This window comes from Moschus berezovskii, chromosome 17 (assembly GCF_049115385.1).
Source record: "Moschus berezovskii isolate FMDL1 chromosome 17, NW_MosBer_1.0, whole genome shotgun sequence".
In the NCBI taxonomy this organism is placed as follows: Eukaryota; Metazoa; Chordata; class Mammalia; order Artiodactyla; family Moschidae; genus Moschus; species Moschus berezovskii.
The window spans coordinates 45,198,041-45,225,013 of NC_142476.1; the positions used below are offsets into that span (position 1 = coordinate 45,198,041).

General features: G+C 58.2%; 2 protein-coding genes and 1 long non-coding RNA gene across 11 annotated transcripts in view; 1 reads left to right on the forward strand and 2 right to left on the reverse strand.

Moving 5' to 3' along the window:
* Positions 1–20: 20 nt before the first annotated feature.
* Positions 21–4,391, reverse strand: TNFRSF25 (TNF receptor superfamily member 25). Of its 5 annotated transcripts, XM_055419456.2 has the most exons (10): positions 4,276–4,391; positions 3,602–3,719; positions 3,279–3,413; positions 2,698–2,865; positions 2,530–2,608; positions 1,876–1,931; positions 1,670–1,789; positions 1,433–1,470; positions 800–980; positions 21–616 (listed from the first exon to the last, which is right to left on the reverse strand). In XM_055419456.2, the coding sequence occupies exons 1-10, from the start codon at positions 4,315–4,317 to the stop codon at positions 294–296; spliced, it is 1,260 nt and encodes a 419-aa protein (XP_055275431.1). In that variant the 5' UTR covers positions 4,318–4,391; the 3' UTR covers positions 21–293. The 5 variants fall into 5 exon arrangements, with proteins under 5 accessions (XP_055275431.1, XP_055275428.1, XP_055275427.1 ...); XM_055419453.2 differs by lacking the exon at positions 4,276–4,391 and having other exon boundaries at positions 1,433–1,467; positions 3,602–4,153; XM_055419452.2 differs by lacking the exon at positions 4,276–4,391 and having other exon boundaries at positions 3,602–4,153.
* On the forward strand, positions 3,900–9,949 carry LOC148775144 (uncharacterized). Its single transcript, XR_016039617.1, has 5 exons — positions 3,900–3,993; positions 7,455–7,591; positions 8,849–9,185; positions 9,496–9,700; positions 9,872–9,949. It is a non-coding gene; the product is annotated as an uncharacterized LOC148775144 (long non-coding RNA).
* PLEKHG5 (pleckstrin homology and RhoGEF domain containing G5) overlaps positions 4,713–26,973 on the reverse strand; it is a 31,564-nt gene continuing 9,303 nt past the window's right edge. For 2 of the 5 annotated variants that reach the window (XM_055419444.2, XM_055419447.2), the window contains 20 exons: positions 15,951–16,080; positions 14,411–14,513; positions 13,980–14,040; positions 13,544–13,635; positions 12,986–13,122; positions 12,586–12,731; positions 11,826–12,035; positions 11,565–11,753; positions 11,154–11,249; positions 10,397–10,447; positions 9,862–10,011; positions 9,417–9,527; positions 9,110–9,259; positions 8,884–9,021; positions 8,599–8,718; positions 7,489–7,621; positions 7,242–7,357; positions 6,969–7,150; positions 5,764–6,534; positions 4,713–5,527 (listed from right to left, as the gene is read on the reverse strand). In XM_055419444.2, coding sequence (XP_055275419.2) covers positions 5,518–5,527; positions 5,764–6,534; positions 6,969–7,150; positions 7,242–7,357; positions 7,489–7,621; positions 8,599–8,718; positions 8,884–9,021; positions 9,110–9,259; positions 9,417–9,527; positions 9,862–10,011; positions 10,397–10,447; positions 11,154–11,249; positions 11,565–11,753; positions 11,826–12,035; positions 12,586–12,731; positions 12,986–13,122; positions 13,544–13,635; positions 13,980–14,040; positions 14,411–14,513; positions 15,951–16,080 — 3,096 coding nt within the window. In that variant the 3' untranslated portion in view covers positions 4,713–5,517. Of the gene's footprint in view, positions 5,528–5,759; positions 6,535–6,968; positions 7,151–7,241; positions 7,358–7,488; positions 7,622–8,598; positions 8,719–8,883; positions 9,022–9,109; positions 9,260–9,416; positions 9,528–9,861; positions 10,012–10,396; positions 10,448–11,153; positions 11,250–11,564; positions 11,754–11,825; positions 12,036–12,585; positions 12,732–12,985; positions 13,123–13,543; positions 13,636–13,979; positions 14,041–14,410; positions 14,514–15,950; positions 16,081–24,404; positions 24,569–26,973 lie in introns of those variants that run through there. The other 3 variants (XM_055419441.2, XM_055419446.2, XM_055419442.2) reach the window with 3 other exon arrangements.

Here is a 26,973-nt window from a genome sequence, read left to right on the forward strand (position 1 = left end):
CCCGCGGAAACACCAAGCTGTAGCTTTTCTTCATAGATTTAATACCGAGGCTTCAACCAAACACAAGCCGAGAAACAGCTGAGCAGCCTCGACGCCCACCTGATCCTCGTTGGTGCTGCCTCGCCTTAACTGGACCCCTGGGGGCGCTCAAGGGTGAGGCTGGCTGGCGCTGCTACGCAGAGCCGTGCCAGGGGCTTAATAAGTGACATTAAATGTCTACACGCATAAGTAACCGTACTTAGGGCTTCTGCAAGGGCCACCAAGAGCCCCGAAGTGGCGGGTGGGCCCCGGCATCACGGGCCGCGCTGTAGGCGGCTCCGCAGGTCCTCTGCGCAGCCGTCCAGCCCCATGCGCTCCAGGGCAGCGTAGACGGCGCCCAAGCCCGCGTGCTGCTGCTGGCGCCAGCGCTTGAGCATCTCGTACTGCTGGTCGCGGAAGCGGCCGACCTCCACCTCCACTGCCTCGATCTCCGCCTCGCGCAGCCCGAGCGTGCGCACGAACTCCTTCCAACGCCGCGCGGGCACGGCGTCCATCACGTCGTAGAGCTGCGGGCCAGGCTGGAGCGTGGCGGCCGCCGAGCCTGCAGGGGGCGCTGGCGAGGGTGGGGGCGGCGGGCCTGTGGGCAGGCCAGAGAAAGCCAATGGAAGGTGCTGGCAGGGACAAGGGACAGGGGCCAAGTAGGGCAGGAAGGTCCATCTGGCCTATTAGGGGATGTGGGCAAGTGTCCACAGGAAACCACGGCTTATCACCTCAGATTCGGGAGAAGGGGTCAAGCTCTCGGGCCACTGAAATCCCTTACCAGGAGCTCTGCTGGGCAGCTGGTCCCAGGACCATGTGGCCTCCGGGCAGGGCGCCTCCTGGGTCTGGGGAGAGCCAGCGGTCCAGCTGTGGCCCACCAACTGGACAGGGCACACCTTCTCACTGCTGCTGGGTGGCACCAGAAGGGTGGGGTCGCTGGCCGGGGGTGAGAGATGGGTGGTCTGGAAGCCAAGAGAGACCCCTGGGGTCAGCCTTGCTTGCTTAGCATGGCCCCTGGCTGTGCCGGGGTCTCTGAGCAAGAGTGGGCAGCCCTGGCTCAGTCAGTAGATACATCTCCCATTCTACCTTCCCTGAGCAGCTGTTCCCTCTCACTGTGACCCAGGAGAGGAGCCCTGTCCTCTGCCTGGAATGCCCTGCCCCTGCTGCCCTCTCCTTATTCCGCCAACCCTGGCATGGGCCTCCTGTTCATCCTACTGAGCTGAGCACTCCTGTTTACCTGTCTGGACTCTGTAGGCTCAGAGCTACTCAGAGATGCTCTCATTCACTGATAACTTGGCACATGTGTTTGTTAGGTCTCTTCAGTGCCTGGGATCCAAGTTATAATAAGGCCCAACCTCTCAGCTCCAGGAGACTCTGACGCCCCTCCCAGAACACTAGCTACTGAGAATCTCACCTGTAGGGGGGTCAGGACCTCCACACCAGTGTCATCTGCTGAGAGACACAGAGAGTCTAATGAGCAATCAGGCAAGGCACTTGAACCTGGGTGCTAGCCCAGCTCCTCTTGGGTTTCTCTGTACCTCACTCCCATCACTCTGCCCAGTTTACCCACCACAGCCAGGCCCAATGGGCTGTGGGCTACCCATCCTGACCCCAGGCCTCTCAGAATGTGTGTGTTAGTACGTGCACTTACCGGGATCCATGGCCTTGCAAGGATGGCAGCGGCGGTATGTGTAGGTCAGGGTGGCACCAAGCAGGAGTGGGACCACCAGGCCTGCCACGAGCATCTGCACCCAGAACACTGAAAGAGCAGCTGGTGGGTGGTGGGTGGTAGCCATCCCCTGACCTCCCCGTGGCCCATCCCAGCTCTCCCACTGGCATTTCCAGTTCACCACATACTCTGCCTCCAGCCACAGACAGCCACACAGGGCTCAGGACAGCTCCCAAGGGTGCTCCTGCAAGGGGAGGGGGAAATGGGGAGGGTGAGGTACACACCAGGAAGGACTGCTCAGGACCACCCAACATTTTCTCTACCCTGGAGGCCCTACCCTCCTGAGAGTCTCACTCTACCCAAGAATGTTCCCAAAGTACTTCTGAAATGTCACCAGTGTTCATACAACAGCAACAAATACCGCTTACTGAGCATCTTCTAGACTAGACAGAGGGGCACTAAAATGTCAACTCTGGGACTTGCCTGTTGTTCCAGACAGGTTGAAGAGATGAAGTAACTTGCTCAAGACGCCTCAAGGAACCAGGGGGAGATCTTGAGCCTCAGCCCAGGTTTTGAAACTACATTAACATGACTCTCTAAGTTACACATCCTATCCTTAACATAGGGCCGCAAGAATTACTAGAGGAAAGTATGACATAAAGTAGAGACATGCCGCTTGCTGATAAGGTGACGGAAGGTGAATTCTGATTTCTCTTTACCATTCAAAGTTTGTCTGAAGGGGGGCCCATCTACCATAGAACTGAGTTCCCTCTTCCCTGCCCCTCGACCCCCACTCTGCTCCCAGCCTCCCTTCCCTCAGCCCTGGGCAGCCAGAAAGTTACGTGGGACAGGACACGCAGCTCTTGCCATATTCATAGAAGCCAGGCAGGCAGGTCCCACAGTGGGTGTCTCTGCTAGAACCTATGGTCCAAGAGATGGTGTGGGTCAGGGTGGGAGAGGAGGAGGCGGGGATGGGGTGGGGTGTGGGAGCCCAGAATGAGGGTACTCACAAGGTGTCTGCGTGTGTCGGTGCAGGGCCCCGCAGTCTGTGCATGGGCGGCAGCGAAAGGGGGAACCATGCCGGCACTGGCTGACCATGCAGTCCATGAACCAGCCTGGCCTGCAGCCACAGTGGGTGTCTGCCACTGCTGAGCAGTTCCTCAGGGCCATCTGAGGGGCTGGTGGGAACGGGGTTTGGGGAGACCAGGGAGAGCAGAGGCTGTCAGAGCCAGATACCCCCACAGAGAGGTGGAACAGGTCCCCTGGAGAGTGGAGATGCAGAGACCAGAGACAGGGCTGCCCCCAAAGTGAGAGAAGTGTGGGGGTCATCACAGACCAGAGGCTGGGGCACAGGGACAGGAAGGTCACCAGGAAGAGAGGGCGCAGACATCCTGAGGCAGGACCAGGGTGGAGGCCCCAGCACGGCGTGGCGTGCGGTATGGGGTGGGGTGGGGTGCAGTGCGGTGACATGGGGTGGGCACAGGGGCCTCCTACCCAAAGGCTGGGCTTGAGCAAGCCGCTTTCTTCAGAAAGACCCTGGCCAGACGTGTCCTCAAGCGCCCCCCACCCCCAGCACTAGGCAGCCCCTCACCCAGCTCATCGCAGGCCTGGCAGCGGGCGCAGCGGGTCTCGTAGTGGTTTTCCCGGGCCAGAAAGGTGCCCTGCGGACAGGGGAGGCAGGTGGCCGTGCCACAAGGCTTTGTGCAGGGGGCCTTCAAGTAGTGCCCTGTGGAACCCAGTGTGGGGTCAGTCAGAGGGGGCTTCCACCTTCCCCTCCCCCCATCTCTGGCTCCATTTCAGGCTCCCCTCATCCCTAGCCTGCCTACCTCCACTCCCCAGCCCCACCTAACCCTCACCTGTCTGTGGTCAGCCCTCACTTCCTCCCATGTCCCTCCCACCCCTTCAGCCCCTCACCTGCTGGACAGCCCTTGCAGCAGCCCAGACCACTCCGCTTTGAGAAGCCATGGCGGCAGTCACACCGGGGGCTGGGGGTGCTGGCCCAGGCACCCAGCAGCAGCAGGAAGAGGAGGGTCTGGGGGGATAGGGGCTGCTGGCTCCCAGCCTGGCTTCCCAGGCGGGGGCCTCTCTCTGCCCAGTCTTTCCCACCCCAGCGCTTGCCCTCAGAGCAGCCCATTTCTCAGGTTCTTGAGCAGAGGAGGTGCCCATGGTTGGGGGGGTGAGACTGACTTCCTTCCCCTGGGTACAGACGGGGCTTGGGAGGAGCAGATGACAGGTTTCCTGCCAGACCCGCATGTTGCCCTCCACCGGGCAGGAACCAGGCAGCCCCACCCAGACCCGTGCTTGCGGTAAGGTGGGGGACCCTGATTTTTCTCTGCCGGGGTCCCCCAGACCCCTCTGGCCCCTGACATGGTGCTTCCTCTGGGCGGAAGGGCCCCGCCCCCGCTGAACCTCTAACTCGGTGGGAAGAGGGACCCAGTCCCCAGGGAAGACATGCATTCCCCTACCCTCCCATTCTCTGTCCCCTTCCTCTGCCGCCCCGCGCTCCCCTCCCCCCGCGTCCCCTTCTTCCGGCTCAGGGACCCAGGCCCCGGCAAGGCTCGAGGTCATGCCCCTGCGACCCTACTTACCGCCGCCGCCGCACAGATCCCGGGCCGCGGCCGCGGCTCCATGGCCCTGGGCGCCACGCTGGGCCCTCGACCTGAGCGGGCTTCCCCCGCTCCGCCCGCCGAGGGTGGGGCCCAGCCCGGCGCCCTCAGGCCCGCCCCGCCTGAAAAGCCCGCCTCGGGGGTGGGGGCCAGGGCGGGGCTGCCGGGAAGGGAGCCCCCAGCCCTCACCTGAGCTCACCTGAGGCAGCTGGTGGGTAAGGGCCGGGTCCCACGCCTGGGTTCTAGCTCAACCCAGAAACTACCTCTTCCTAGAGAGGCAATCTCTCCTCTCCGGGTCACAGAGGCACCCTCAGCCATGAGGGCTTGGGCCAGAAGAACCCAGGTGGGACACCCACCCTCCCCACACAGGGCATGACCCTGCCCTGGAAGGCAGTCCAAGGGGGCCCTCTCAGTAGTCTGAGCCCATGGCTCACCCTGGCGCCAGCTCAGAGGGGTGGCTTGGGGTAGGGCCCTCCAGGGCCCCACGTGGGGAGGGCACCTGGTGGGGGGCCCTAGTGGTGGACTTCATGGCTGTGGCAGGGGACAGGGCTGACCTTGGGAGTACTGGTCAGGCGATTTCTGCCCCACGAAGTCCCTTGTGCTCCCAGTCTCGCCCAGCGATGGCCCACCAGACGGAGGGGACAGGAGCCCAGGGGAGCACTGAGTGTACCTGAGTCCAGCAAGGGACCATTCCAAAAGCAAAGGACTCTTTCCAGTGAAGTATATACAAGTCTTTATAAAAGAATCAAAAGCTCAATAAATATGCAACTTTACACAGAGCCCATCCCAAGGACTGGGAAGAGCGGGACGGGGCTAAAGGCAGGGGAACCGTCGTCCCATTTGGCGCCAGATGGTGGAGGAGGGAAGGTCTGCCAGGGACCCCAGCCCTGGAGTCCAGCCCAGAGTACTGGAGGTCCTGAATTCAGAGAGCATTGGGCAAAGGACCCTGCCTAGGCTGGGGGTGGGAGGGTGGGGAAACAGGCAGGTTAGTGACAGTGGTGACTGTCAGGGAGTCCGGCAGCCTGGGCCTCTGCTGAGCCCTTCTCCACTTCCATCCGGTCTGGCAAAGTGCAAACTGGGCCCCCGGGGGCAGTGGCGGTGTCCGGCTGGGCACTCCGGCTCGTGCGCACATTAAGGCAGCAGCTGGAGAGGGGCCGGCACGCCCCTGGAGGCATGCTGTCTGCTGTCCCTTGGTCAGTGGCACCCTTGGGGGCCTCCCTCTGCTCAGACCTCCCTGCAGTGGACAGGAGGGAAGAGATAGTCCTTCCTTGGCTGACGGTATTTGGAGGGACTCTGGCCACCCTCTCAGGCTTCTTCACCGCTGCCCACCGTGCACATCCTCGCCAGATGCTGGGGCAGATCCCAGGCTCCCTCTCCCATCCCTGTGCCCAAGTGCCTTCTGTTCCCAGCCATGACAGTGCCCCCAGCACACTGGGCCACCTGTCCTCCACCCCAGGCCAGGCCACTCACGAGGCAGTGAGGGTGGAGTTAAGCAGCAGGGTAGTCCTGATTCGGTAGAGCTGGGCCAGCGTCAGCTTCCTGTGCTGGGCTGAGATCCCTGGGGGAGGCTCAGGCTGGACCCTGGTCAAGGCCCCTGAGGACAGCTCTCTGCTCCTCCTGGTGGGCCCTTCAGGCTCCCCACCTGGGCAGTGGGCTCCACCCTCTAGCTCTGCCAGCCGGGGGCCAGGGCCAAGTGCCCCCTGGCAATACCAGCTGGGCCCAGCTTCCTGACAGGAGCCCTGAGTCCTTGTGTCAGGGAAGGTAGCAGCCAAGCAGACTTCTGACAGGCTGCGGCTCGGGGCTGGGGGCGCTCTGCGGGTGGTGGCCCCTGACAGCAGCTGGAGGAGGCTAGCCTCAGATTTGGACTTGAGCAGGTGGGGCAGGCAGGGCAGCAGCTGGACAGGAGTGCGGCGGCGGAGGCGGGGCGAGGGTAGGGGTGACGGGGCTGGTGGTAACTCTGGGGGCCGGGGTGCTGACTCCGCCATGGGGGCTGGGGCCATAAAGTCTTGTAGGGATGTGGGGGAAAGGGTGCCGTAGGCGGAGTCCATGGAGCAGGAGCGGCCATCCACAGGGCCCAGGGGCAGCAGCTCGCTGGTGGGAGTGACAGATGAGGCGGTGGTGCTGAGAGAGGTCTCGTCTGACTGGGAGCTGAAGGGGTCGCCCCTGAATTCAGGAGAGGACAGCAACTCCCCATGCTCCACCGCCACCATGGCCAGGGTTTCTGTAGAGCCATCCGAGGCGCTGTGGGGGCCGAGAGGGGAGTCAGCCCAGCTAAAGGAAGCCTAGACGGCTGGACATAGAAGTTGAGAGCCTCTGCCCTCCTGAGTCTGAGGCTCAAAGACTGCAAGCAGGCAGCACGTGAGCCCGAAACACAGGCATCAGGAATGGTGTCTGTCGTGACCACAGCATCTGCTGTATAAGAATAGTCTAAGAATCTTCAGCTCAGCTCTGGGCAGCTACCACTAGTAGATCAGAGAGGGCAGTCAAGTTGAAATCCATTTGCCATCCCCGCTGGTGGGAGGCAGAGCTCCCCTCCCCATGCCCACTGGGTTCATATCATAAAGCCATGCACAGGGAAAGGGGTCCTGCTCAGTGTCAGTCACCTTGGGGTCAGGAGTCCTGGGGCAGAGCACCTGCTCTGCTCCAGCTTGCTGGGCGGTCCTGGGCAAACGTACCAGCGCTGGGAGTCAAGGCTGTGGCTGCTTTTGCGCAGAATGGTAGGGGAGCTGGCAGCTGAAGTGCTACTCTCCCCACCTTCCTCCTCCTCCTCTTCCTGCTCATCCTCCTCCTCTTCCAGGCTCTGCAGGTGCAGCTGGTTGCCTGGGTGCTCCTGCACACGCAGCTGCTGCAGCTGGTTCTGGAGATGGGGGTGCAGAGGGGCCCCACAGCCGGTGAGCAGCAGCCTCCACCAGACTGCTCTGCCAGGCTGCCCACCACTCTGCTCTCACCTGGGCATTGTAGATGGCATCCACCCAGCCACGGCACAAAGCCTGGCCACTGGCCTGGAACGTGTAGGCCCCCACAGCACTGTGGAACTCGTTCAGGTGGATGAGGAGGAAGGATCCTGGTTAGGAAGGGCTCGCATCAGTGCTAGCTGGGACCAAGACCCCAGCCCACTGTAGGTCCTGCCCATCACAGCGCCCCCCCCACCCCCATCGTAGGTCCCACCCAGGAGCTGGGAGCCGGCCTCTTCACCTGGGTCCCGAAGCTCCCGGCACACGATCTTGTCCACCAGCAGCGGTGGCCTGATGACCTTGGTCCTCTCGGCCTTCTTCACTGCCTTGGTCACCAAGAGCAGGTCAGTGAAGAGAAAGCAGTACACGTCCATCTGGCGGTGGCGGGGGATAGGGGGGTAATGCAAGAAGAGCAGGAGAGGCCAGAGGTCAGGGCCAAGGCAGGCACCCTCCGCCTGTCTGCTTCAACACCCTCCCCTGGAGCACTGGTGTCAAGTACCTGTCTTCTTCCACCCCCACTGAACTGACAGTAACATTCAAATGAAGAACAAGATGACTTTCTCTCATCCAGCTACTTACTTGTGACTTATGCCAGTTAAAAGTTTACATTAAAGAGGGAAAGGAAGGTGGTTTTAAAATCATGATTGGCAGGACTTCCCTGATTAAGACTCCATCTCACAATGCAGAAGACACTGGTACAATCCCTGGTCGGGGAAGATCCCACATGCCACAGAGCAACTAAGCTTGTTCAACTAGGGCCCGTGCTCTGCAACTAAGAGAAGCCACCGCAAAGAGAAGCCCGTGCACCAAAACTAGAGAGTAGTCCTGGCTCGCTGCAATTAGAGAAAGCTCTCACGCAGCAACACAGACCCAGCACAGCCAAATATAAATTTTAAAAAAAAATCATGATTTGCAGACTCTGGGTTACTCAGTGCTTGACAAATTCATAGCTCAGTAGCAAGATTCCAGGCTATTCCTAGCCTGCTCACAGAATGGGCCCCTCCCTCCCAACAGGAACACACTGTGGCACTGACACGTGGGTTGAATGGCACCTGATGGCCGGGGTCCGGCTGCTGTATTTGTAAAAAGTAATCTGCAGGCACAAAGTCATCCCTCAACACAATATTGTAAAGTGATTATCCTTCAATTACAAACAATTTTAAAACAAGAAAAAAAAAAAAAAACAGTCATTCCTCACATAAAGGCACTAGTTCTTGAATTACCACCCAAGGGACGGGGCAGCCAACTATCACTGACTAGGGCCCAGGAGGTCCCGAGGAAGGGGTGGTTCAAACCCCACAAGGTAAGGGGGAGGCAACGGCCCTGAGCGTGGGGAGGCTCCTGGAGTCACCTTGCTGTCCTTCCCCTCCTTCATCCTCAGGCTCCCTTCCAGCAGCAGCTGACGTGTCTCCTCAGGGGAGGCGCCAGGGATGGGAGCTGTCAGGTCCAGATGTAGAAATTCCTTCAGGAGCTGGGGGGTGGGGTTGGGGGCGGGGGCAAGAGAGGTCAAGGTCTGACCCCTCATCTCAGCTGGGAGACCTCAGATGAGATTCCCAGTATAGCTCCCATCTGCCAGTGTTGCCCTTCCCCGCCCCCAGCAGGGCCAAGAACCCCCCGCACAGACGGAGACACCCACCTTGTCCACCTCGTCGTTGCTGCCCTCCACCACCTCGTAGGCGTCGATGCGACTCACCACGGCTGCCAGCCGCTGCCGCTCCTGGCGCTGCCGCATGCACGCGTTCACGTGGTGGATGAAGCGCTCCACCGAGCCGATCTAGGGCGGGCGGGCCAGGGCAGTTCAAGGACAGGATCAGGAGGGGGCCGCCAGCCAGAGGGAGAGACCCGGCCCACGACCCAGTTACCATGGTGACAACGGCCTCCTTGACGCGCGGTTCGTCAGTCTTTCTTAGCACCGATTTGAGCAGCAGCGGGTACTTGGTGAGTCGCTGGTGGGGCTTGGCCAGCATGTCGCTCAGCTTCAGCCGCTGGCACTGCTGGTGCTTCTCGGCCCACTGAGGCGGGTAGACGGAGCGGGACTCAGGGCAGGCCCCGCCCCGGGCCCCCAGCCCACGGCCACCGCCAGGCCCCCCGGCACCTGCCGCCCAGGGGAGCCCAAGGTGCAGTGCCCTGGTGCTGCCCCCGCCCCCGCCGAGCCCCACCCGCCCTCACCGTGATGTAAGCTCGGAAGAGGTCATTGTCGCGCAGCAGGCCGCGCATGTACTCCATGCAGCCCTCTTCCTCCATGCAGTATCGGATGTACGGCTTGAAGAGGGAGCCGAACTGGCGCGGGGCGGAACAGGCACAGCACCGGTTACCGCGCGCCAAAGGGACCCCGCGCTCGCTCTTCCCTTACTGCCTCTCCCCGACCACCAGGCGGCAAGCTTATTATCCCCGTTTTCCACACGAGGGAAAGCGATGGACCTCGGCCAGGTGTAGCAAGGGCAGACGGTCAGGTGAGGTGTCACACCACGGCGACCGACTCTGAATTCTACGCCTCTTGTCCACCAGGGGTCATTCGGGCCACCGGTTGGGGGGAGGCTGGGGTGTTGGGCAGACGGGATTGGCGCCCCAGCCCTGCCTCTGTGTCCCTGCGTGTGTCCGACCTGACCCGTACCATCTTAAAGCCTTTGAGGAAATCCCCGGGCTGCAGCAGCGCCCGCGTGCGCCGCGCCTTCTCCAGCACTGGCGCCATCACGCTGCCCCACAGCCCGCGATGCAGCCGCGCGATCTCTGGGATGTTGCTGAACAGGCGTTCCGCCTCCACCTGGGGGGGCGGGGTTGGTGGCGGAGGTGCGCTAGGCCCCGCCCCTCTTCCAGACCCCGCCCCTACCCAACCCGCTCCCGCCCTCACAGTCAGCCCCGACCCCAGCCTTCTTCAGCACCATCCCATGCCCACCGTTAGGGGCCGGGCCCCGCCCCTGCCCATTCTCTTCCCCGCCTCTCACTCTACCCGTTAGCCCCGCCCCGAGCTTTCTTCAGCATCATCCCACGTCCACAATTAGGCGCCAGGTCCCGCCCCTCACCCACTCCACAGTCAGCCCCGCCCCTCACCACAGTCGGCCCCGCCCCTGCCCCGCCCCTCCCTGGCTTTAGCCCCTCCCCACTCCGTTACTTCCTGGGACAGCCCCCACCCCAGCCCCGCGCGGCACCTCACACAGCAGTCCAGACTCTTGCAGGTTCAGGAGGCAGCACAGGAACAGCTGCGGGGCAAGGAGCACTGCGTCTGGAGTCGGGGGGGGGGGGTCCCTGTCCCGATGCCCCACCCAGCCTCTGAGGCTCCCTTCACCCCTTCCCCATCCTGGGAGGCCCTGAGGCAGCCTGGGACAGAGAGGGTTCACCCTTTGAGAAAAGACCCAGTTCCATGGCCCAGCTGGGGGTCCCCCTACCCAGGCCCCACCTTGAGCGCCGCTCTGGGATACTGCCCTGGCCGCCACACCTGGAACTCTCTCCTCCAGCTCTGCCCTGGCTCTCTCTGGTTTCTGCCCAGAGGGTGTCTTCCTTGAGCCCACAAGCCCAGGACAGATGCTCCCCCAGGTCAAAGTCCCTACACCCCACCTCCACCCCCGTGCCTACCCATCCTGTCTCCACATCTAGGGTGTGCGCTGCTGGACACCTGGCATACAGCAGGTGTTTAGAAACAGCCGTTGAGTGGATGAGTGAAAGGATGAGGTCTGGGTTACTCAGCTCAACCCAGCAGACTTGCCCCAAGCCCCCTCCCAATGCCCTGGGGCCCCAGGGAATCACCTCCACGCTGGGGTGTGGCCTGCCCCCACTCTCCTCCCCCTTTGTTGCTTGGCACCTGCTCCTTCTGCAAAGGTCCAAACTCTGCTCAGGGACACCCAGAGGAGGCCACGGCGGGTGTGGGGGTGGGCAGGGAGGCGGGGTGGCTCTGGGCCCCACACTCACGTTGGTGATCACCCGCAGCTTCTTAATGTAGGAGGCCTCCGTGTGCAGGAGCTCCCAGACTGCCTCCTGCTGGTGGCACTGCCGCCGGGTCAGCTTCTGTGGGGAGGGCAGGGTGTCTCCAGGAGCCCCGGGGTGGCCAGATCAGGGGAGCAGGTGGAGTGGTCCCGCACGCAACCTTTTGTCCCATTTGAGACACAGTGGCCCCCCCAAGTTCTGGGCCAGCCAAGTGGCACACCACACTTTCACCTTGCCTGAGTCCCTCCAAAGCTGGTTAATGATGACAGCAGCCTGGCAGGGCTGTTCATGGAACATCCTACCACCCTAGGAAGGGCCCCATGGAGTGGGGCAGGGGCAATACTGCCCCCCTTTCCCTGAGGAGGGGGGAGCTGTGGGCAGGCGGGTGGCACCCACCTCGTGCCCGTCAATGAGCTCCCGCCAGCTGTCCTCGAGCTGCAGTCCAGCGTCGTCTTCATCCTCCTCTTCATCACCTTCTTCCTCCCAGGAGTCATGGTCAAAGCGCAGCCTTCGGGGCAGCCTGGGCAGCCCGAAGAGGCCGTAGGCATGCAGCTTGCCCTCCAGCTGCTCCATCTTGTCCATCTCCTGAGAGGAGACCCCTGGTCAGGGTCAGGGGTCAGCCAGCTGCCCTGCCCCTGGGTACCCGGGCCCACATACCCGGCCATAGGCACTGGTGCTGGGGCCTGAGCTGAAGAAGCCACTGAAGCGACTAGCCGCCCGGTTCTTCCAGCTGTCACTGCCACTGCTGCTGCTGCTGCTGCCACTGCTGCTGGGCAGAGAGCAGCTGGACGGTGTGGGGGGCTCCTGCCCAGGGATGCCTGCCTCCCCTAGGAACTCTGACATGTTCTTGCGTCGGCGACCAGGGGCCTGGCCGGGAAGCAATGGTCAAGAGGCAGGTCCACTCTGATCCCCATGGCCCCACCCCATCACACATTTCCAGGACCTCAAACCCACCTGGGATGCAGGAGGGTCTCTGCATTCCCCCACCCTGTGATCTCCTGAGACCTACACATGCCCTGGGGGCTGGAAGGTCCAGAGAGGCGCCCCTGGGCCATGCCTCCCCCCACCGCCAACCCCAACCAGCAGCATAAAGCACGTGGGAGAATACAGAGTCACACACTTGGGTGCACTTAGAAACCCACGTCCAAGTGGATCCCTGACGAACGCTCACGAACACAGCCAGTGACACACAGCTTCGCTCCCCACACAATGTCTGCTTGGACACACATGCTCAGACTCCTTGTGCATGAACACTCAGAATTCCCAGGCCCATCCCCCTGCAGTGGGTTAGATCCCCCCCGAGCCAGCCCCATTTCATAGAAGGGGGAGGAAAGCCCCCAGCAGAAGCAGCAAGAGGCCCAGGTGACCTCCCCTCTGGCCCTTCCCCACCTCAAGCCCTGACACAGCCCCTCCTCACCAGGATATCCAGGCTCTCCCGGCGGCTCTGGGGGTCCACGCGCTCTTGGGCTGGGGGCCCAGCCCCGGCTTGCCGCAGGATCGGCAGACTCAGGGACTTGGAGTCCTTCACCCCCTGTTCCACCTTCCCCTCATCCCCTGGCTTGGCTGGGGAGGCATGCGGGGACAAGTAGAGGTCCTCAAAACCCAGGCCAGTGGAGGATGAGGCCCCTGTCCTCTCTCTCCCGGGAGGATCCAAACCAAGGCCTGGCTGCCCTCCCCCCAAGCCCCACCCTGCCCGCACCCGGCACTGCCGCCAGGCAGAGACACCTGTATGGTAATGAGCATGGCCAACGGGAACCTGAGCTGGGAAACAACACCCTCCCCAGAGGACCCAGTCGCATCCCAGCTCCCCTGCTCACCTTTGACCCGCAGGTAGTGTCCCCCAAACCTGTAGGCCTCAAAGGTGAGGGACAGGGGCGTGTTGGACTGGTCCAGGTAGATGTCCACTTTGCCCAGTGCAATGCCCTTCCTTTCAAATACTGGCAGCAGCACCTCCCTGCCCCAGGACAGGATGTGTGTGTGTTGGGGGCCATCACATGAACCCCTCACCCTACCCAGAGCCATCACATGAACCCCCACCCCCCCAAAGGAAAAGGGAGACCCCAGGGGATCACACCCAGGTTCATACATGCACACACGAATAGGAGGTTCACACGTGTATACACAAGCCAACACACCCTCGCTCTCACACGTTCGTGTTGACACACCAGGGCAGACCCTGTCACATGCCAGTCCACGCCCCAGGGGTGGGTCACGTCCATTCAAGCATGGCTGCCAGGCCCTCACTGCACATGAGTGGGGTGCCCATGGGGAAGGACACACTTGTTTACAGGCCACCATACAGACACACAGTTATACCTGCTGAGGCCACACCTGCCCCCCAGCTCCCTTCTCCCCTCAGCCCCATCGAGACCTACCCCAGAGACTTCTTCTTCATGGCTGGTACAATCTCCGTCTCAATGTCCACGTTCAGGTCAAATTTCAGGGTGAAGCACTCCTTGCTTGGGTCCTGAGTGGACATGCATCTCAGCATCTGCACCCCTCGCGCCCTCCCCTCCCCACCCCAGGGTCCTGGTGAGCACAGGGATCTCCCTGTCCTTTTCTATCCCAAGGAGGCCCCCGGCAGCCCTCCTGCTGGAGGCAGGAGTTCCTGGAGCACCCCCCATCTGGTCTAAGGTGGGCAGAACCGGGCTGCAGGGCTGGGCGGTAACAGAGAGACACACCTCACTCCACACCCCATCCCTGGTCCTGGTATTCAGAGCAGACAGGCCCAGCCTCGGGAATGGAAAGGGCCCAGGAGAGGCAGAGGCTGGGGTCGGGGGGGCCTGATCTGCCAGCCTGGGGGCTCCTTACATCTGTATGTCTTCTCCTGGCTTTCTTCTTGGAGAGTTTCAGGCCTGTGCTCTTTCGGTCCCTGCAAGGAAGCCAGTCAGGGCAGAGGCTGGAGGTGTGGGTGGGCTCTCGTCAGGGTGGGTATGCCCCAGCTGGTGACCCACCCCCTGCTGACTGTAGGTGGCCAGGTAACTCCAGCTGGCTCAGGCAAGCAGGGGTGGAGGTGGGGAGGGGCGCACAAGGAGCTTGCACCCCCTAGTGGCCAATCCAGGAGTCATACCCAGGGTCCCTAGACAGCTGGAGTCTGCTCCCAGAAGTCCTACAGGCTCACCCTCCAGGAATCTGGGCAGCAGCAGGGGCTAGGAGGGGGTCTCTGGTCCCTAGATCTGTGACCTGACACCCAGCCTTGGGAGCTCCCAGGTGTCTGCTTTGCCCATCAACCCCTCACCTACCCCTTGCCATCCATATAGCTCTCCTCCTCCTCCTCCAAGTCCACGGCAGGGCTGGTGCGCGGAGGGCATGACCGGGTGGACACGTTCCGAGCCAGGACAGAGCCTGTGGAGTAAAGTGGGAGCGGGGCTTTGCCTGCCTCCCTGTCCCCAGTCCCTTTCTTAGTCTTCTAACACGTCAGTCTCCAGAGGAACCAAAGCCGTCTACAGACCCTGGGACCCCACCTCCCTAAAAAGCCAGGGCCCCTCAGTTCTGTGAAGAGTCGTCAGTCACTGCTTATCATTTATCCATCCCCAGACTCAGAAAGACACAAGGGCCCCGGAATGACACTCTGGGTGATGCCCTGCTCCCAGTACAAATCCACCTCAGTTTACCCATCTATGAAATGGGCATAAAGAAGCGCTGCCTCTAAGATTGTTGCAGGGACGGACCAAAGTCCATGGCTCTTTCTTGCAGGTGTTCCCTCCCCCCTCCCCTTTCTTGCAGGTCACCACTGTGACCACACCCAAAGTCCCAGGGGGCCCTGGGGAACAGTCCTTTTGTCCCTCTGACCATCTGGGGAAGGAGACAAAGCCACCTCAGCACAGTCAGCTGGGCAGTGGGACTGGGCCAGGTGCCTGTTCAGCAGGAGAGGTTTCTTGTTTCCTGCGGCAAGTTCCTTCTGACCTGCCCATCCCACCTCCCACTGCCTCTGCCCACTGGCCGCCCGGCTGGAGGATCTGCCCAGAAATCCCCTGCCTGGAGGAGAAGATGGAAGGGATTTCTCCATGCTGGCCTGGGCAGGGGCAGGGGCAGGTCCATCGAGAAGGATCTGGCCCCTAGAGGAGACAGGCTGGCCCTCGAGCAGGGCCAGTCCCCAACTTTTCCTCTTATTAAAAAACTGGCAGGGGGGAGGATGGCAGGAAGGGATAGTTAGGGAGTTTGGGATGGACATGTACACACGGCTGTATTTAAAATGCATACCAACAAGGACCTATTGTATAGCACAGGGAACTCTGCTCAGTGTTATATGGCAGCCTGGAAGCAAGGAAGGTTTGGGGGAGAATGGATACATATATATGTATGACTGAGTCCCTTCCCTGTTCATCTGAAACTATCCCAACATTGTTAATTGGCTATGCATGCGTGCATGCATATTAAGTTGCTTCAGTCATGTCTGACTCTTTGCAACCCCATGGACTATAGCCCGCCAGGCTCCTCTGTCCATGGGATTCTCCAGGCAAGAATACTGAAGTGGGTTGCCGTGGCCTCCTCCAGGGGATCTTCCCAACCCAGGAATCGAACCTGTGTCTGTCTCCTGCATTAGCAGGTGAGTTCTTTACCACTAGCACCACCTGGGAATCCCTGTTAATCAGCTATACCTCAGTACAAATGTTAAAAAAAAAAAAACATTTGTGGAACAAAAGGGGCAGCAGTGGATTTGGGTTTCATTGTTCACAGTTGACTTGTGTCCTTCTCATGGCCTTGTCACAAGGCCTACAGTTACCAGGACCTTGTGCCCCCAGGCAAGGGCTCTAGGGACTGGCTCCTCCCTGTGCTCACCTTGGGGGGGCAGGTCGAAGCGGACGTGCCCATCATAATGCATGGCGCTGTGGAACTTGCTGTCACAGGCCTCACAGAGGTTGAGGGGGCCCCGGTGGTGCAGCTGCTGGCAGTCGGCGTGGTGGCATACCTGTGTGGAAAAGGATAGGGGCAGGATGGACCCAGACTCCTGTGGTACATGGGGCCCCTGGCCCTACAGTGGCTGCTTGTCATGTCCAAACATCCACGTTCCACCCATCATGTGTTTCCCAAGTACCTACAAGGTGTCCATTCTAGGGGATGCAGAGAAAGCAAAGCCCCACCCACAAGAAACAGCGCCGAGTAAGTAACCATAAAGCAGGTGCTCCCAGGGCCTCTTCCGGAACACAGGCAGAAAGGGCCCCAAAAAGTGAAGCTGGGGCTGCCTGTCAGTTTGCCCAACTCAGTGTCTTCAAACAGAATGCCTCCCTGTCCTCCATGCCCAGGGCCTCTGCCCTCAATTCTATGACCTGTGCAGCCCCCGAACAGCTGACCACCCTGGATTTCTAAGTCAAGGTGTGGAGGGGCTTATGGAGGAGTCAGGGAATGATGCTGGCATCTGGGTGCCTATGTGGGACCCATGGGCCATTGCTTAGTGACGTGCCCTCAGATTTACCCATTCGCTCCAGTCTGCTCTCATCCCCACTCCCATGGATGACCTTCCTATCTCCTCCATCCCCTAAGCATCCCAAACTCACTCCCCACTGACCCACTGCCTACTTTTCCAGGGAAACAGAAGCCACCAGAAGGCACTCCATGAGCCCCAACCACCACAGCCACCCACCCATCCTGGGCTGTGGAGGCTTCACCCTGCCCAAATCCCAGACCAGCTTTCCATCGAGACCCGCCTCTCACTGAGACCCACCTCTCACCAGATCGTTCCCATGGGCAAACCAACCTGATTCTCCAGCTCCAGCTCCCCCTCCACTTATAACTAAACTCTGTAAAACCAGGCATCCATAACCACCAGTTCCTGTTCTCTCCTTCCATTACCCTTTATTTTATTTTCCCTCAACTTTTTGTTTTAAAATAATTCAAACCTACAGAAAGTGATAAGAATAGTACAAGGACATCTACACACCCTTCCAGTGCCGCCAGTCATTCACATTTGCCATACTGCTCATGACACCCCTCCCCTGGTGAGGAAATCGACACCACCTGGGAGCACAGATGTTCTTGTGCAAAACCCCACACAGCTCTATGTGTGTCACACTCGGGGAAACTCAGCAATGATACTTTGTACAACTTTAGTCTACCCTGGCGTTTCCACAAGTGTCTAAATAATGTGCTTCACAGATTTTTTTCCCCACGTGGTATCCAATCAAGGTTCATATGAATGTACATTTCGCTGTGTTTGTTTATCCCTTTAAGAATGAATGCCCTCCCTCGACACAAGGGTTTGTAAAAAAAATAAAAATTAAAAAAAAATAAAATAAAAAACAAAAGAAAAAAAAAGAATAATTTTCTTTTTATTTTTTAATTACTTTTTTCTAAAAATGAAAAAAATTTTTTTTATAAAAATTTTAAAAAAAAGAAAAAAAATTAAAAAAAAAAAAAAAGAATGAATGCCCTGGGACTTCCCTAGTGGTTCAGTGGCTAAGACTCCAAGCTCCCAATGCAGGGGGCCTGGGTTTGATTCCTGGTCAGAAAGTAGATACCACATGCCACAACTAAGAGTTCACATGCCAAAACTAAAGATCCTGCATGCCTCAATGAAGATCAAAGATCCTGAGGGATGCAAATAAGAACCAATAACAGCTAAATAAATAAATAAAATATATATATTTAAAAAATAAAAAAAAAGAATGAATGAATGTCCCACATTTTCCATCCTGTCTTTCAGGACATTGAAGCAGCCAGGCCAGCAGTTTTGCAGAAAGTCCCTGCTTCTGGGTTTGTCTGGGAGTCTCACATAGTTTGCTGTCGTTCAGTTGCTCAGTTGTGTCCAACTCTTTGTGACCCCATGGACTGTAGCACGCCAGGCTTCCCTGTCCTTCACCATCTCCTGGGGCCTGCTCAAACTCATATCCATTGAGTTAGTGATGCTAACCAACCATCTCATACTCTGTCATCCCCTTCACTTCCTGCCTTCAATCTTTCTGAGATTCAGGGTCTTTTCCAATGAGTCAGCTCTTCGGCATCAAGTGGCCAAAATATTGGGAGCTTCAGCTTTAGCATCAGTCCTTCTAAAGAATATTCAGGATTGATTTCCTTTAGGATTGACGGGTTTGATCTTGCAGTCCAAGGGACTCTCAAAAGTCTTCTCCAACACCATAGCTCAAAAGCATTGATTCTTCTCGCATAGTTTAAAGATGAGCATATGGGCAGGGACGACAGAAAGTGGATTATGCCTTCCTCAGTGTGCCCGAGTGCCAGACCATCTGGGGATCTCACTGTATCTTGTTTATTTGTTTGCTTTAATATTTACTTATTTGGCTGTGCCGGGTCTTAGTTGCGGTTGACAGGCTTAGTTGCCCTGCTACATGTGGGATCTTAGTTCCCTGACCAGGGATCAAACTCCTGTCCCCTGTATTGGAAAGTGGATTCTTAACCACTGGACTACCAAGGACATCCCCTCACTGTATTCTGTAAAGGCGTGTTCTCTCTCTGTAATGAGTAGATACAGGGCTTCTCTGGTGGCTTAGTGGTAAAGAATCTGCCTGCAATGCAGGTGACCCAGGTTCAATCCCTGGGTCGGGAGATCCCCTGGAGAAGGAAATGGCAAACCACTCCAGTATTCTTGCCTGGAAAAGCCCATGGACTGGGGAGCCTGGCAGGCTATGGTCCATGGGGTCGCAAAGAGTTGGACATGACTTAGCCACTAAACCACCAACGAGTAGGTGGTCCTGGGGTGATAATTTGAGATAGCTTGCTCTCCAGTGATTGCACACTCCAGGGCTTTGGTCCTCACCGATGGCTTTTGCCTAAATCAAACTATTACTATGCTGGTTGCAACCGGAGATTTTCGAATGCTTCCATTTTCTCTCAGACCCTCTCCCATGAATTCTGCTCCCTCCCCAATTTGCTCTTCTAAGGTCTCTGCTGACATCCACACTTCGAAGTCCTCTTGCCTGTTCTCCCAGGGCCCAGCATTTGACATGGTCTCTTGGAAATCGTTTCTTCCTTGGCTCCCAGGACCCAAGACTTGCCTATTCCCTCCCCTCTCAGCCCCCTTGCCTGCTTCCTTCTCTCTCCCCATCCGTGGACCCCTCCTCATTTTACCCACACCCACTGTCCTGGGGAGGGCTCCCAGGTGATCTGTCCAGGCCCAAGACTCTGGACACACCTTCTCCATCCTCCTCCTGGACCCCAACAAGCATCTCAAACTTAAAAGGTCCTCACATGAGCTCCTGAAATTTTCCACATGGCTCTACCCATCTCGATTACTGGCAACACCTTCTGGCTATGCTGATGTTATGAGTTGAATTATGTCCCTCAAAAAGGCAGGTTCAGGGTATTCCCTGGTGGTCCAGGGGTTAGGACTTGGTGCTTTCACAGCCATGGGCCTGGATTCAATCCCTGGTTGGGGAACTGCTCTTGTTGTTGTTTACTTACTAAGTCATGTCCAACTCTTTGTGACCCCATGAACTGTATGTAGCCCATCAGGCTCCTCTGTCCATGGGATTCTCCAGGCAAGAATACTGGAGTGGGTTGCCAATTCCTTCTCCACGGGATCTTCCAGACCCAGGAATCGAACTTGTATCTCCTAAACTGGCAGGTAGATTCTTTACCACTGAGCTACCTGGGAAGGCCTGATTGGGGAACTAGAATCTCACAAGCCAGGTGGCACAGCAAATAGTTTTTTGTTTTTTTTTTTTTTTAAAAAAGATAGGTTCAGTCCTAACCCCCAGCACCACAGAATATGCCCTTGATGGAAAGAGGATCATTACAGATGTCATTAGCTAAGCTGAGGTCACAATGGGGTCTGTAATCACACAGGATAGAGTATGGAGTAACCATATGACTGGTATCCTTATAAGAAGAGAAGAGACACAGAGAGGGGACACATAGTGTGACAACAGAGGCAGCGACTGGAGTCATGCTTCTACAAGCCAGGGAATACTGAGGAACACCAGGAGGTGCCAGAAGCTGGAGGAAGCAAGGGAGAGTCCTCCTCTGGTAACTTCCAAGGGAGAACGATCTGACCACATCTTAATTTCGGGACTTTTGGCCCCAGAACCCAGAGAATAAACTTCTGTTGTTCTAAAGCCACCCTGACTTGTTTTGGCAACCCCAGGAAAATAACATATTAGGCCAAAAACCTTGGGGTCACCTGTGATCCTTCTGTTACTCATCATCCAGGCAGTCTAACATGTCTTCAGGCTCCACCCCTAATATCCATAGTTTCAAACAGACCACACTCTCCAGGCCAGCTTAGCTCCCATAGCCTCTTGGCAGGATGACGGGGTGACCCAGAGCTGGTCACCCTAACACCCATCCTTGACCCCAGTCTGTTCTCCATGAGGAGCCGCAGTGGACCCAGTTCAAAGAGGAGTCACATGGACCTCCTCAAAACCCTGCAAGGGCTTCCCGTCTCCCACCAAGGCAGGTGACCTCGGGGGCCTCCTGTCCTGTTCTCCTAGCTCCTTACACTGCCCCCACCCACCGGCCTCCGCCTTCTCTTTTATTGGGCTTCCCAGGTGGCGCTAGTGGTAAAGAACCCACCTGCCAATGCAGGAGACGCGAGAAACACAGGTTTGATCCCTGGGTCGGGATGATCTTCTAGAACACGAAGTGGAAACCAACTCCAGTACTTTTGCCTGGAAAATCCCATGGACAGGGGAGCCTGGCAGACTACAGTCCATGGGGCCAGAAAGGGTTGGACATGACTGAGCCACTGAGCATGCATATATTTATTTGTCTGTGCAGGGTCTTTAGTCGTAGCACTCAGGGTCTTTAGTTGTGGCATGCAGGATCTTAGTTCCCTGACCAGGGATTGAATCCAGGACCCCTGTACTGGGAGAGCAGAGTCTTGGCCACTGGACCACCAGGGAAGTCCCTCCTCCTGCCTTCTCAGACATGCTTCTTCAGAAGTGCCCCACCTCTGAGCCTTGGCATCTGCTAATCCCTCAGCCTGAAACGCTTTCCTCCAGACACTGAAATAACCAGCCACCTCCCTTCTTGCAGACCTTCACTCAAAAGTCACCATCTTCCCCTTCTAAGGTTACATTCCGCCACATTCACTCCCTGCCCCTGCTTTCTCTCCTTAACACCTTCCACTGGCAGGCAGCCTGTGTGTCTCACTTTGCTGCCTATCAGCCTAACACCCGATCAGCTCTGCAAGGACGGCAGTTTCGGTCTTTCAGGTTCACTGACTATCTCCTCCTAGCCGTTCAATAAGTACTGATTTGATTATTAAGTAACATGACAGAGGACCACAGGAGATTTGGGCTGGAGGGAGCCTGATCAAGCACCTTCTTTAGTCTTTATTGGTTACAATATTCCTTCTGTTCTGTGTTTTGGTTTTTCAGCCCAAAGCACATAGGATCTTCCCTCCCTGAACAGGGATCAAACCCACGCCCCCTGGGATGGAATTCTTGACCACTGAACCACCAGGGAAGTCCCAGGGATTTTCCCTTTAATATTTGTTTATTTCTTTGGCTGTGCCGGGTCTTGGTTGCCGCACACAGGCTCTTTAGCTGTGGCACGCAGCTCTTTAGTTTGTGGCACGTGGGATCTAGTTCCCTGACCAGGAATTGAACCTGGACCCCCTGCACCGGGAGCACAGGGTCTCAGCTACCGGACCACCAGGAAAGTCCCCCAATTAGGAATTTTGAAGATGACAGACAGGGTAAAGATGGCCTAGACAGCAGAGAAAATGGCCAAAGACAGGAAAGAAGAGGAAGCTGAAAATGTCTGATCATTTATAACATGATTGTCATGTGCCCGGGGCTGCACTGAGGGTTCCTCATCCCAGAAGGTAGGGGCTAGGATTGTCTGTATTTTACAGAAGAGGAAAGTGAGGCTCAGAGAGGTTAAACAACTTGTTTAAGGTCACACAGCTAGTGGAGTCAGGACTTGAACCTAGGGTATGGAGCTCCAGATCCCACATTTTCACCACATTCACACCATTTCTTGGGTAGCGGAGAAGGGAGAGAGGAGCGGGGGCCAGCTGGCCTTGGGTCAGCCTGGGGGGCTACAGAGACAAGAGGAAATCCACTACAGTTTGATGCTTGTGGCTTTGGTTCTTGTGTTCCTCCCACTCTTCAATCAGACAGAAAAAGGAATATGGACACAGAAATGACAGCTGGCAGACTGAGGAAGTCACTTGTTCCAGGGGGTCTGGGTCCTGGGCATTATGGTCCACGTTTCTGACAGCAACCTGACAGCCAGGTACACCCTACTGCCACTCCCTTCCTGAGTGGTCTTCAAGTGTGGTCTTCGGTCCTGAGGCAGGGCGAGGGGCACCCTTCAACCAGAACAGCTGTTTCTATCTTCACTTGACCTGGTGGTGGTGGTTTAGTTGCTAGTTGTGTCAGACTCTTTTGCGACCCCAAGGACTGGAGCCCACCAGGCTCCACTGTCTATGGGATTTCCCAGGCAAGAATACTGGTGTAGGTTGCCAATTCCTTCTCCAGGGGGTCTCCCTGACCCAGAGAGCCAACGCGGGTCTCCTGCACTGCAGGCAGATTCTTTACCAACTGAGTCACCAGGGAAGCCCTCTGATCTACTGCTAAAGAAAGTGTGAAAACCCCAATTCTCCTCCATGGCTCTGCACACATCCACATACACACTTGACCTCCCCAGAGCACTCCTGACAGAGGGAGGGCTTTGCAGCTACAGGAACCCCTGCAGTGAGCATCTCTTCCTGACAACAAATCCGAGGAAGCACTTGTCCTTTCTCCCCAGGAGGCTCACAGCCGGCCAGCTCGGCAGCCCTCTCGCCCTCTGTGTCCAGCTGAGCAGTCAGTCTGGCACAGGTGCCCCATGTTGACCCCTTCCAGGCCTCTAGCAATTTCCCTGACAGCTTCATTTTTCTGGTGCCAGGCTTGGCATTGGGCAGTGGGGCTGTGGACTGACCAGCTGCCCAGGCCCTGGCCTCACAGTGGGTGGGGGGGTGACATGGCAGGAGCCATGCTAGGTTGTGGGTGTTCTGGGTTTAGGGAGGGTGGTTCTCTGGGACTCTTCCAGTCCAAGTCCTTGGTTCTGTACCACAATCTTGTTTTAAAACCTAACCAGTACATGTGCTCCCACCAGACTTCTCCATCCATGGAATTCTGCAGGCAAGAATATTGGAGTGAGCTGCCATTTCCTACTTATAATACCTATAATACCACTGCATAGCATACAGCTTGCCACTAAGTAAATATTAACTGAATGTACTAACCAATAGGTGGCACAGTGGTAAAGAACCCACCTGCCAATGCAGGAGACAAGAGTTCAATTCCTGGGTTGGAAGGATCCCCTGGAGGAGGAAATTACTACTGATACTAATGCTAATTTTAATAACAAGAGTCCAGCTGGTGGCCGACGTCCTTCCATCCTCCCAGCAGCCCCCAGACTCAGGGACACCAGGATGATGTGAGAGTCAGGCTAGGATCTGAAGCAGGTGAGTATTCAGCAGGTTGAGGATGAAGTTCTGAGAAGCCCCAGGGAGGGAGGCTGAGATGGGCACAGCCCACACTGTTCTTCACACACCTCCATTCCCAAACCCCAGGGTCTCTGCAACTCTCTCCAGGGTTGGGGGTCTCCCCATAACTTAAGCAGGGTAGCCCCTTCCCAAAGCCAGACTCTTGAGCCTCTTCTCTCAGACCCAGGGTCTACTCAGACCCCACCTCCTTGCTGACCCCTCACGCCCCGCCCCCAACTACTCTCTGAGGGCAGCAGCAACCCTGCCAGCCAGGGAGGGACAGCAGGGTCCGGGGCCTAAAGTTCTCAGGACTCAAGCCAAAGAGGCGAGAGCGGATCCCATGGAACAGCTAGGTCACACTGCATGTACAAAGGCAGAGAATGGGCGGTAACTTTACAAATAATAGAGGGGCCTGGGCCTTTGGGGGAGCACGATCAAGGCTGACTCCCCCAGGGATGGGGCGTGGAGAAATCAGTCTTCCCAGTCCCACCAGGATGGCCTCAGAAGCAGGAGTAGGAGGGGTGTGGGCAGGGCCTGGGCAGAGGAAGGAAAGGGGAGGGTGGCCAGTGCAGGGCCTGGGACCCACAGGTGTGTCCGGAGTCAGCCCCAGACACAAAAGGCCAGGGTCTGGCTGTCCCCTCCGCTGCTTGGTCCCCTTGGTGCCAGGGTGGGAGACACATCTCAAGCCCCCAGCCCTTCATCGCTTCCCAGCCCCTCCTCCCCCCGCACCCCCGCGGTGTGCCCCCCGCCCCCGCCCCGCCGGGCAGGGGGCTGGGCCGCCGAGTACCGGATCGGCTTAGAGACGAGCACGGAGGAGCGACAGAGCACCCGTCCCGGCCTCCCCGCCCGGCCCCCCGCGCCCGTACCTGGCCTTCCCCGTTGCGGCCGCGACCCCCTGCCCAGCCGGGCTCGGACTCTCGGGAGGGGAGCCCGGGGCTCGGCCTGGAGGCCGCGCGGCGCCCGGAGACGCCGGGTCCCGTCCCCATGGCGGCCGGAGGAAGCGGCGGTCTGCGCCGCCCGCCGGACAAAGCGCGGAGCCCCGCTTCCTGCCATTGTGCGGCCGCGCCCGCCCGCCGAGCGCGCCGGGGACCCCGCGGGGCGGGGAACAGCCTCCCGCCGGCAGCCCCGCCCTGACCCCCACCCCCACCCCACGCAAAGGTCCCAGGCTCAGCGGGCTCCTCCCACCCCGGGGACCTCCTTGGATGCCGGGGGCAGGGGTCCCGCCGGTGACAATACCCCTCACCTTGACTGCGGAACGCCGGCCCCGCCCAGCCCCGTGGGCCCCTCAATTTGCTGTGACCGCCACCCCCCCCAACGCGAACGACTGGGCACAGGAGGTCCCCCTGGCCAAAGGGCATCTTTACCCCTCCCTCCAGTCCTGGGGACCCCCGCCCCAGAGCCTCAGCCCGCAGGACTTCTCCCTCCCGTGAGGGAGCTTCCTTAATGCTGGTGGCAGAAGAGGGGGGACCGGACCAAGGACACATCACATCTCCCTAGGGGTGCTCGGACCCCGCTCCCCGTTCATCCCCGAGGATATCTGACTCCACTTCTCAGTCCCAGCCACAGAGCCGGCGCTCAGAGGCCTTCTTGAGCGTCATCTTAGTGCCGGCCCGCAATCCAAGAGATCCCCGGCTCAGAGCCTGAGTCCGGGGGACCCCCGCTCCCACTGCCCAGGCCAGGCAGAGGAGCAGAGTGGGGCTGGTGACCACTGGTGGAGGCGGCGGGCGGAAGGCAGGTGCGCTGGGGCGGAGAGGGTGGTCTCTGGGGTGCGCCCAGGAGTAAAGTGAGACGAGGCGTCGGGACAAACCCGCAGCCCAACTCAGCTTTCCACGAAGCCCCTGCTGCTCCAGGCTGGCACCCACCGCCCCGCACCCTTCCCCGGCTCAAGGCCACGCGGGAGCTTCCGGTGCCCTACCGCCAGAGGGCGCTCATCAGAGCCCGAGAGACGCAGACCAGGAATGGGGTGTGGTGCCAGGGTCCCCACTGTAGGTCGTCAAAGCGCTTTCACACTCACTCCCGGGAGGTGGAGGCGGGCACTGTTATCATCGCTCATCGAGTGGGGGATAAAGTGACGGAGAAGTCCACAGGCAGGACTGACACCCAGGCTTCTGACTCTGGGGTTCTGGAATGGCCTCCCTGGGGGCAATCCTCAGTACTCATGAGGGAGGAGGACACGCTGTCATCAGCCCCATTCCCTAGACAGCTCCCCTCAATCTGGTTCTGTGGAGGGAAGACATCTCTGCAGGTTTTGCGAGGAGCGGCAATTTATCCATCTATCCCGGCCAGGAGGTTTCCACAGCTGTGTCCTCTCCCACATCCTGAGTGGCCCTCTTTCCACACCAAAGGCAAATCTTTTAAAACTGAAACCTGACCATGTCACTCCCTCACCCCCCACCAAACCCTCCTGTGACTTCCCATCTTGCTTAAAATAAAATCTCAATTGTGGCCTGGCTCCTACCTTGCCCCCCTGGCCGGTTCCACAGGGTGGGCCGCCATGCTGGCTTCCTTCATCCCTACAACTCACTGAACTCAGAACCTGCTCCTCTGTGTTCTGGAACACCATGTGCCCTTGATCTTCCTTACAGCTGGCACTGGGCCCCAATTTAAATCCTACCTCTCCAAGGAGGCCGTTACTCTTCTCTCCAAATAGACACCCCCTTACCCCGGAACTCTCAGTCCCCTTAAATTGAATCATTTCTTCCAAAGCATCTATTTATATTATGACCTGAAATTATTTTCTTTGTTCACTTCTTGATTATCACTTTTCCCTGCTAGAATATTCTCTCCAGAGGCTAGCAGTCTTGGCTGTCTGACCCCTGCTTCATCTTTGGCACTTAGAACAGTCCTGGCCACCACAGGTACTCAGTGTAGACTAAGATGACGAATGGACGAACGAAGACAGAAGGAGGGGCTTCATGCCAGAGAAAGCCACTGGGGCCAGGAAGGTCTTGGCCAGGATGCCCCTTTCTGTGGCCAACGGTCAACAAAGCTTTCTCCATTGCCTGTCCACAGCTTCTCTCCATCCCCTTCAGCATCCATGACCTTGGCTTGTTGGCCCCAGGCAGGTCAGTTTCTACCTCAAAGCCTGGTGGTGTTGCCCAAGCCCCCTGCCCCTGCTGCTGCCCCCCCAGGCCAACCTCTGAGCACACCTAAGTGCCAGGCCCACACCAAATCCTGTTCACTCTTCTCAGAGACCATAAGGAGAAGATACCGTTACTATCTCCATTCAACAGACAAAGACACTGAGGTCTGGAAAGGTAAAACAACTTCTTCTAACAGCGGATGCCCACTGGACCACTCCCTGTGAGCCTCAAGCACAGAGAAGCCATGGTGACATGAAGACCAGTCAAGTGCTGGTTTGGGCAGCAGGGACTTGAGGTCCATCCCCTTGGGGACAGGGCAGTTCCCCAAGCCCACCAGTCTGGGGTAGCCACG

Excerpts from the sequence above, each read along its gene's own strand:
- TNFRSF25 (XM_055419452.2), bottom strand. The coding sequence starts at position 3,821 with ATGGGCTGCTCTGAGGGCAAGCGCTGGGGTGGGAAAGACTGGGCAGAG. Across the intron at positions 2,866-3,278 it reads CCAGGCCTGCGATGAGCTGG|CCCCTCAGATGGCCCTGAGG; the intron begins GTGAGGGGCTGC and ends CGTTCCCACCAG. Across the intron at positions 1,471-1,669 it reads TTGCAAGGCCATGGATCCCG|CAGATGACACTGGTGTGGAG; the intron begins GTAAGTGCACGT and ends TGTGTCTCTCAG.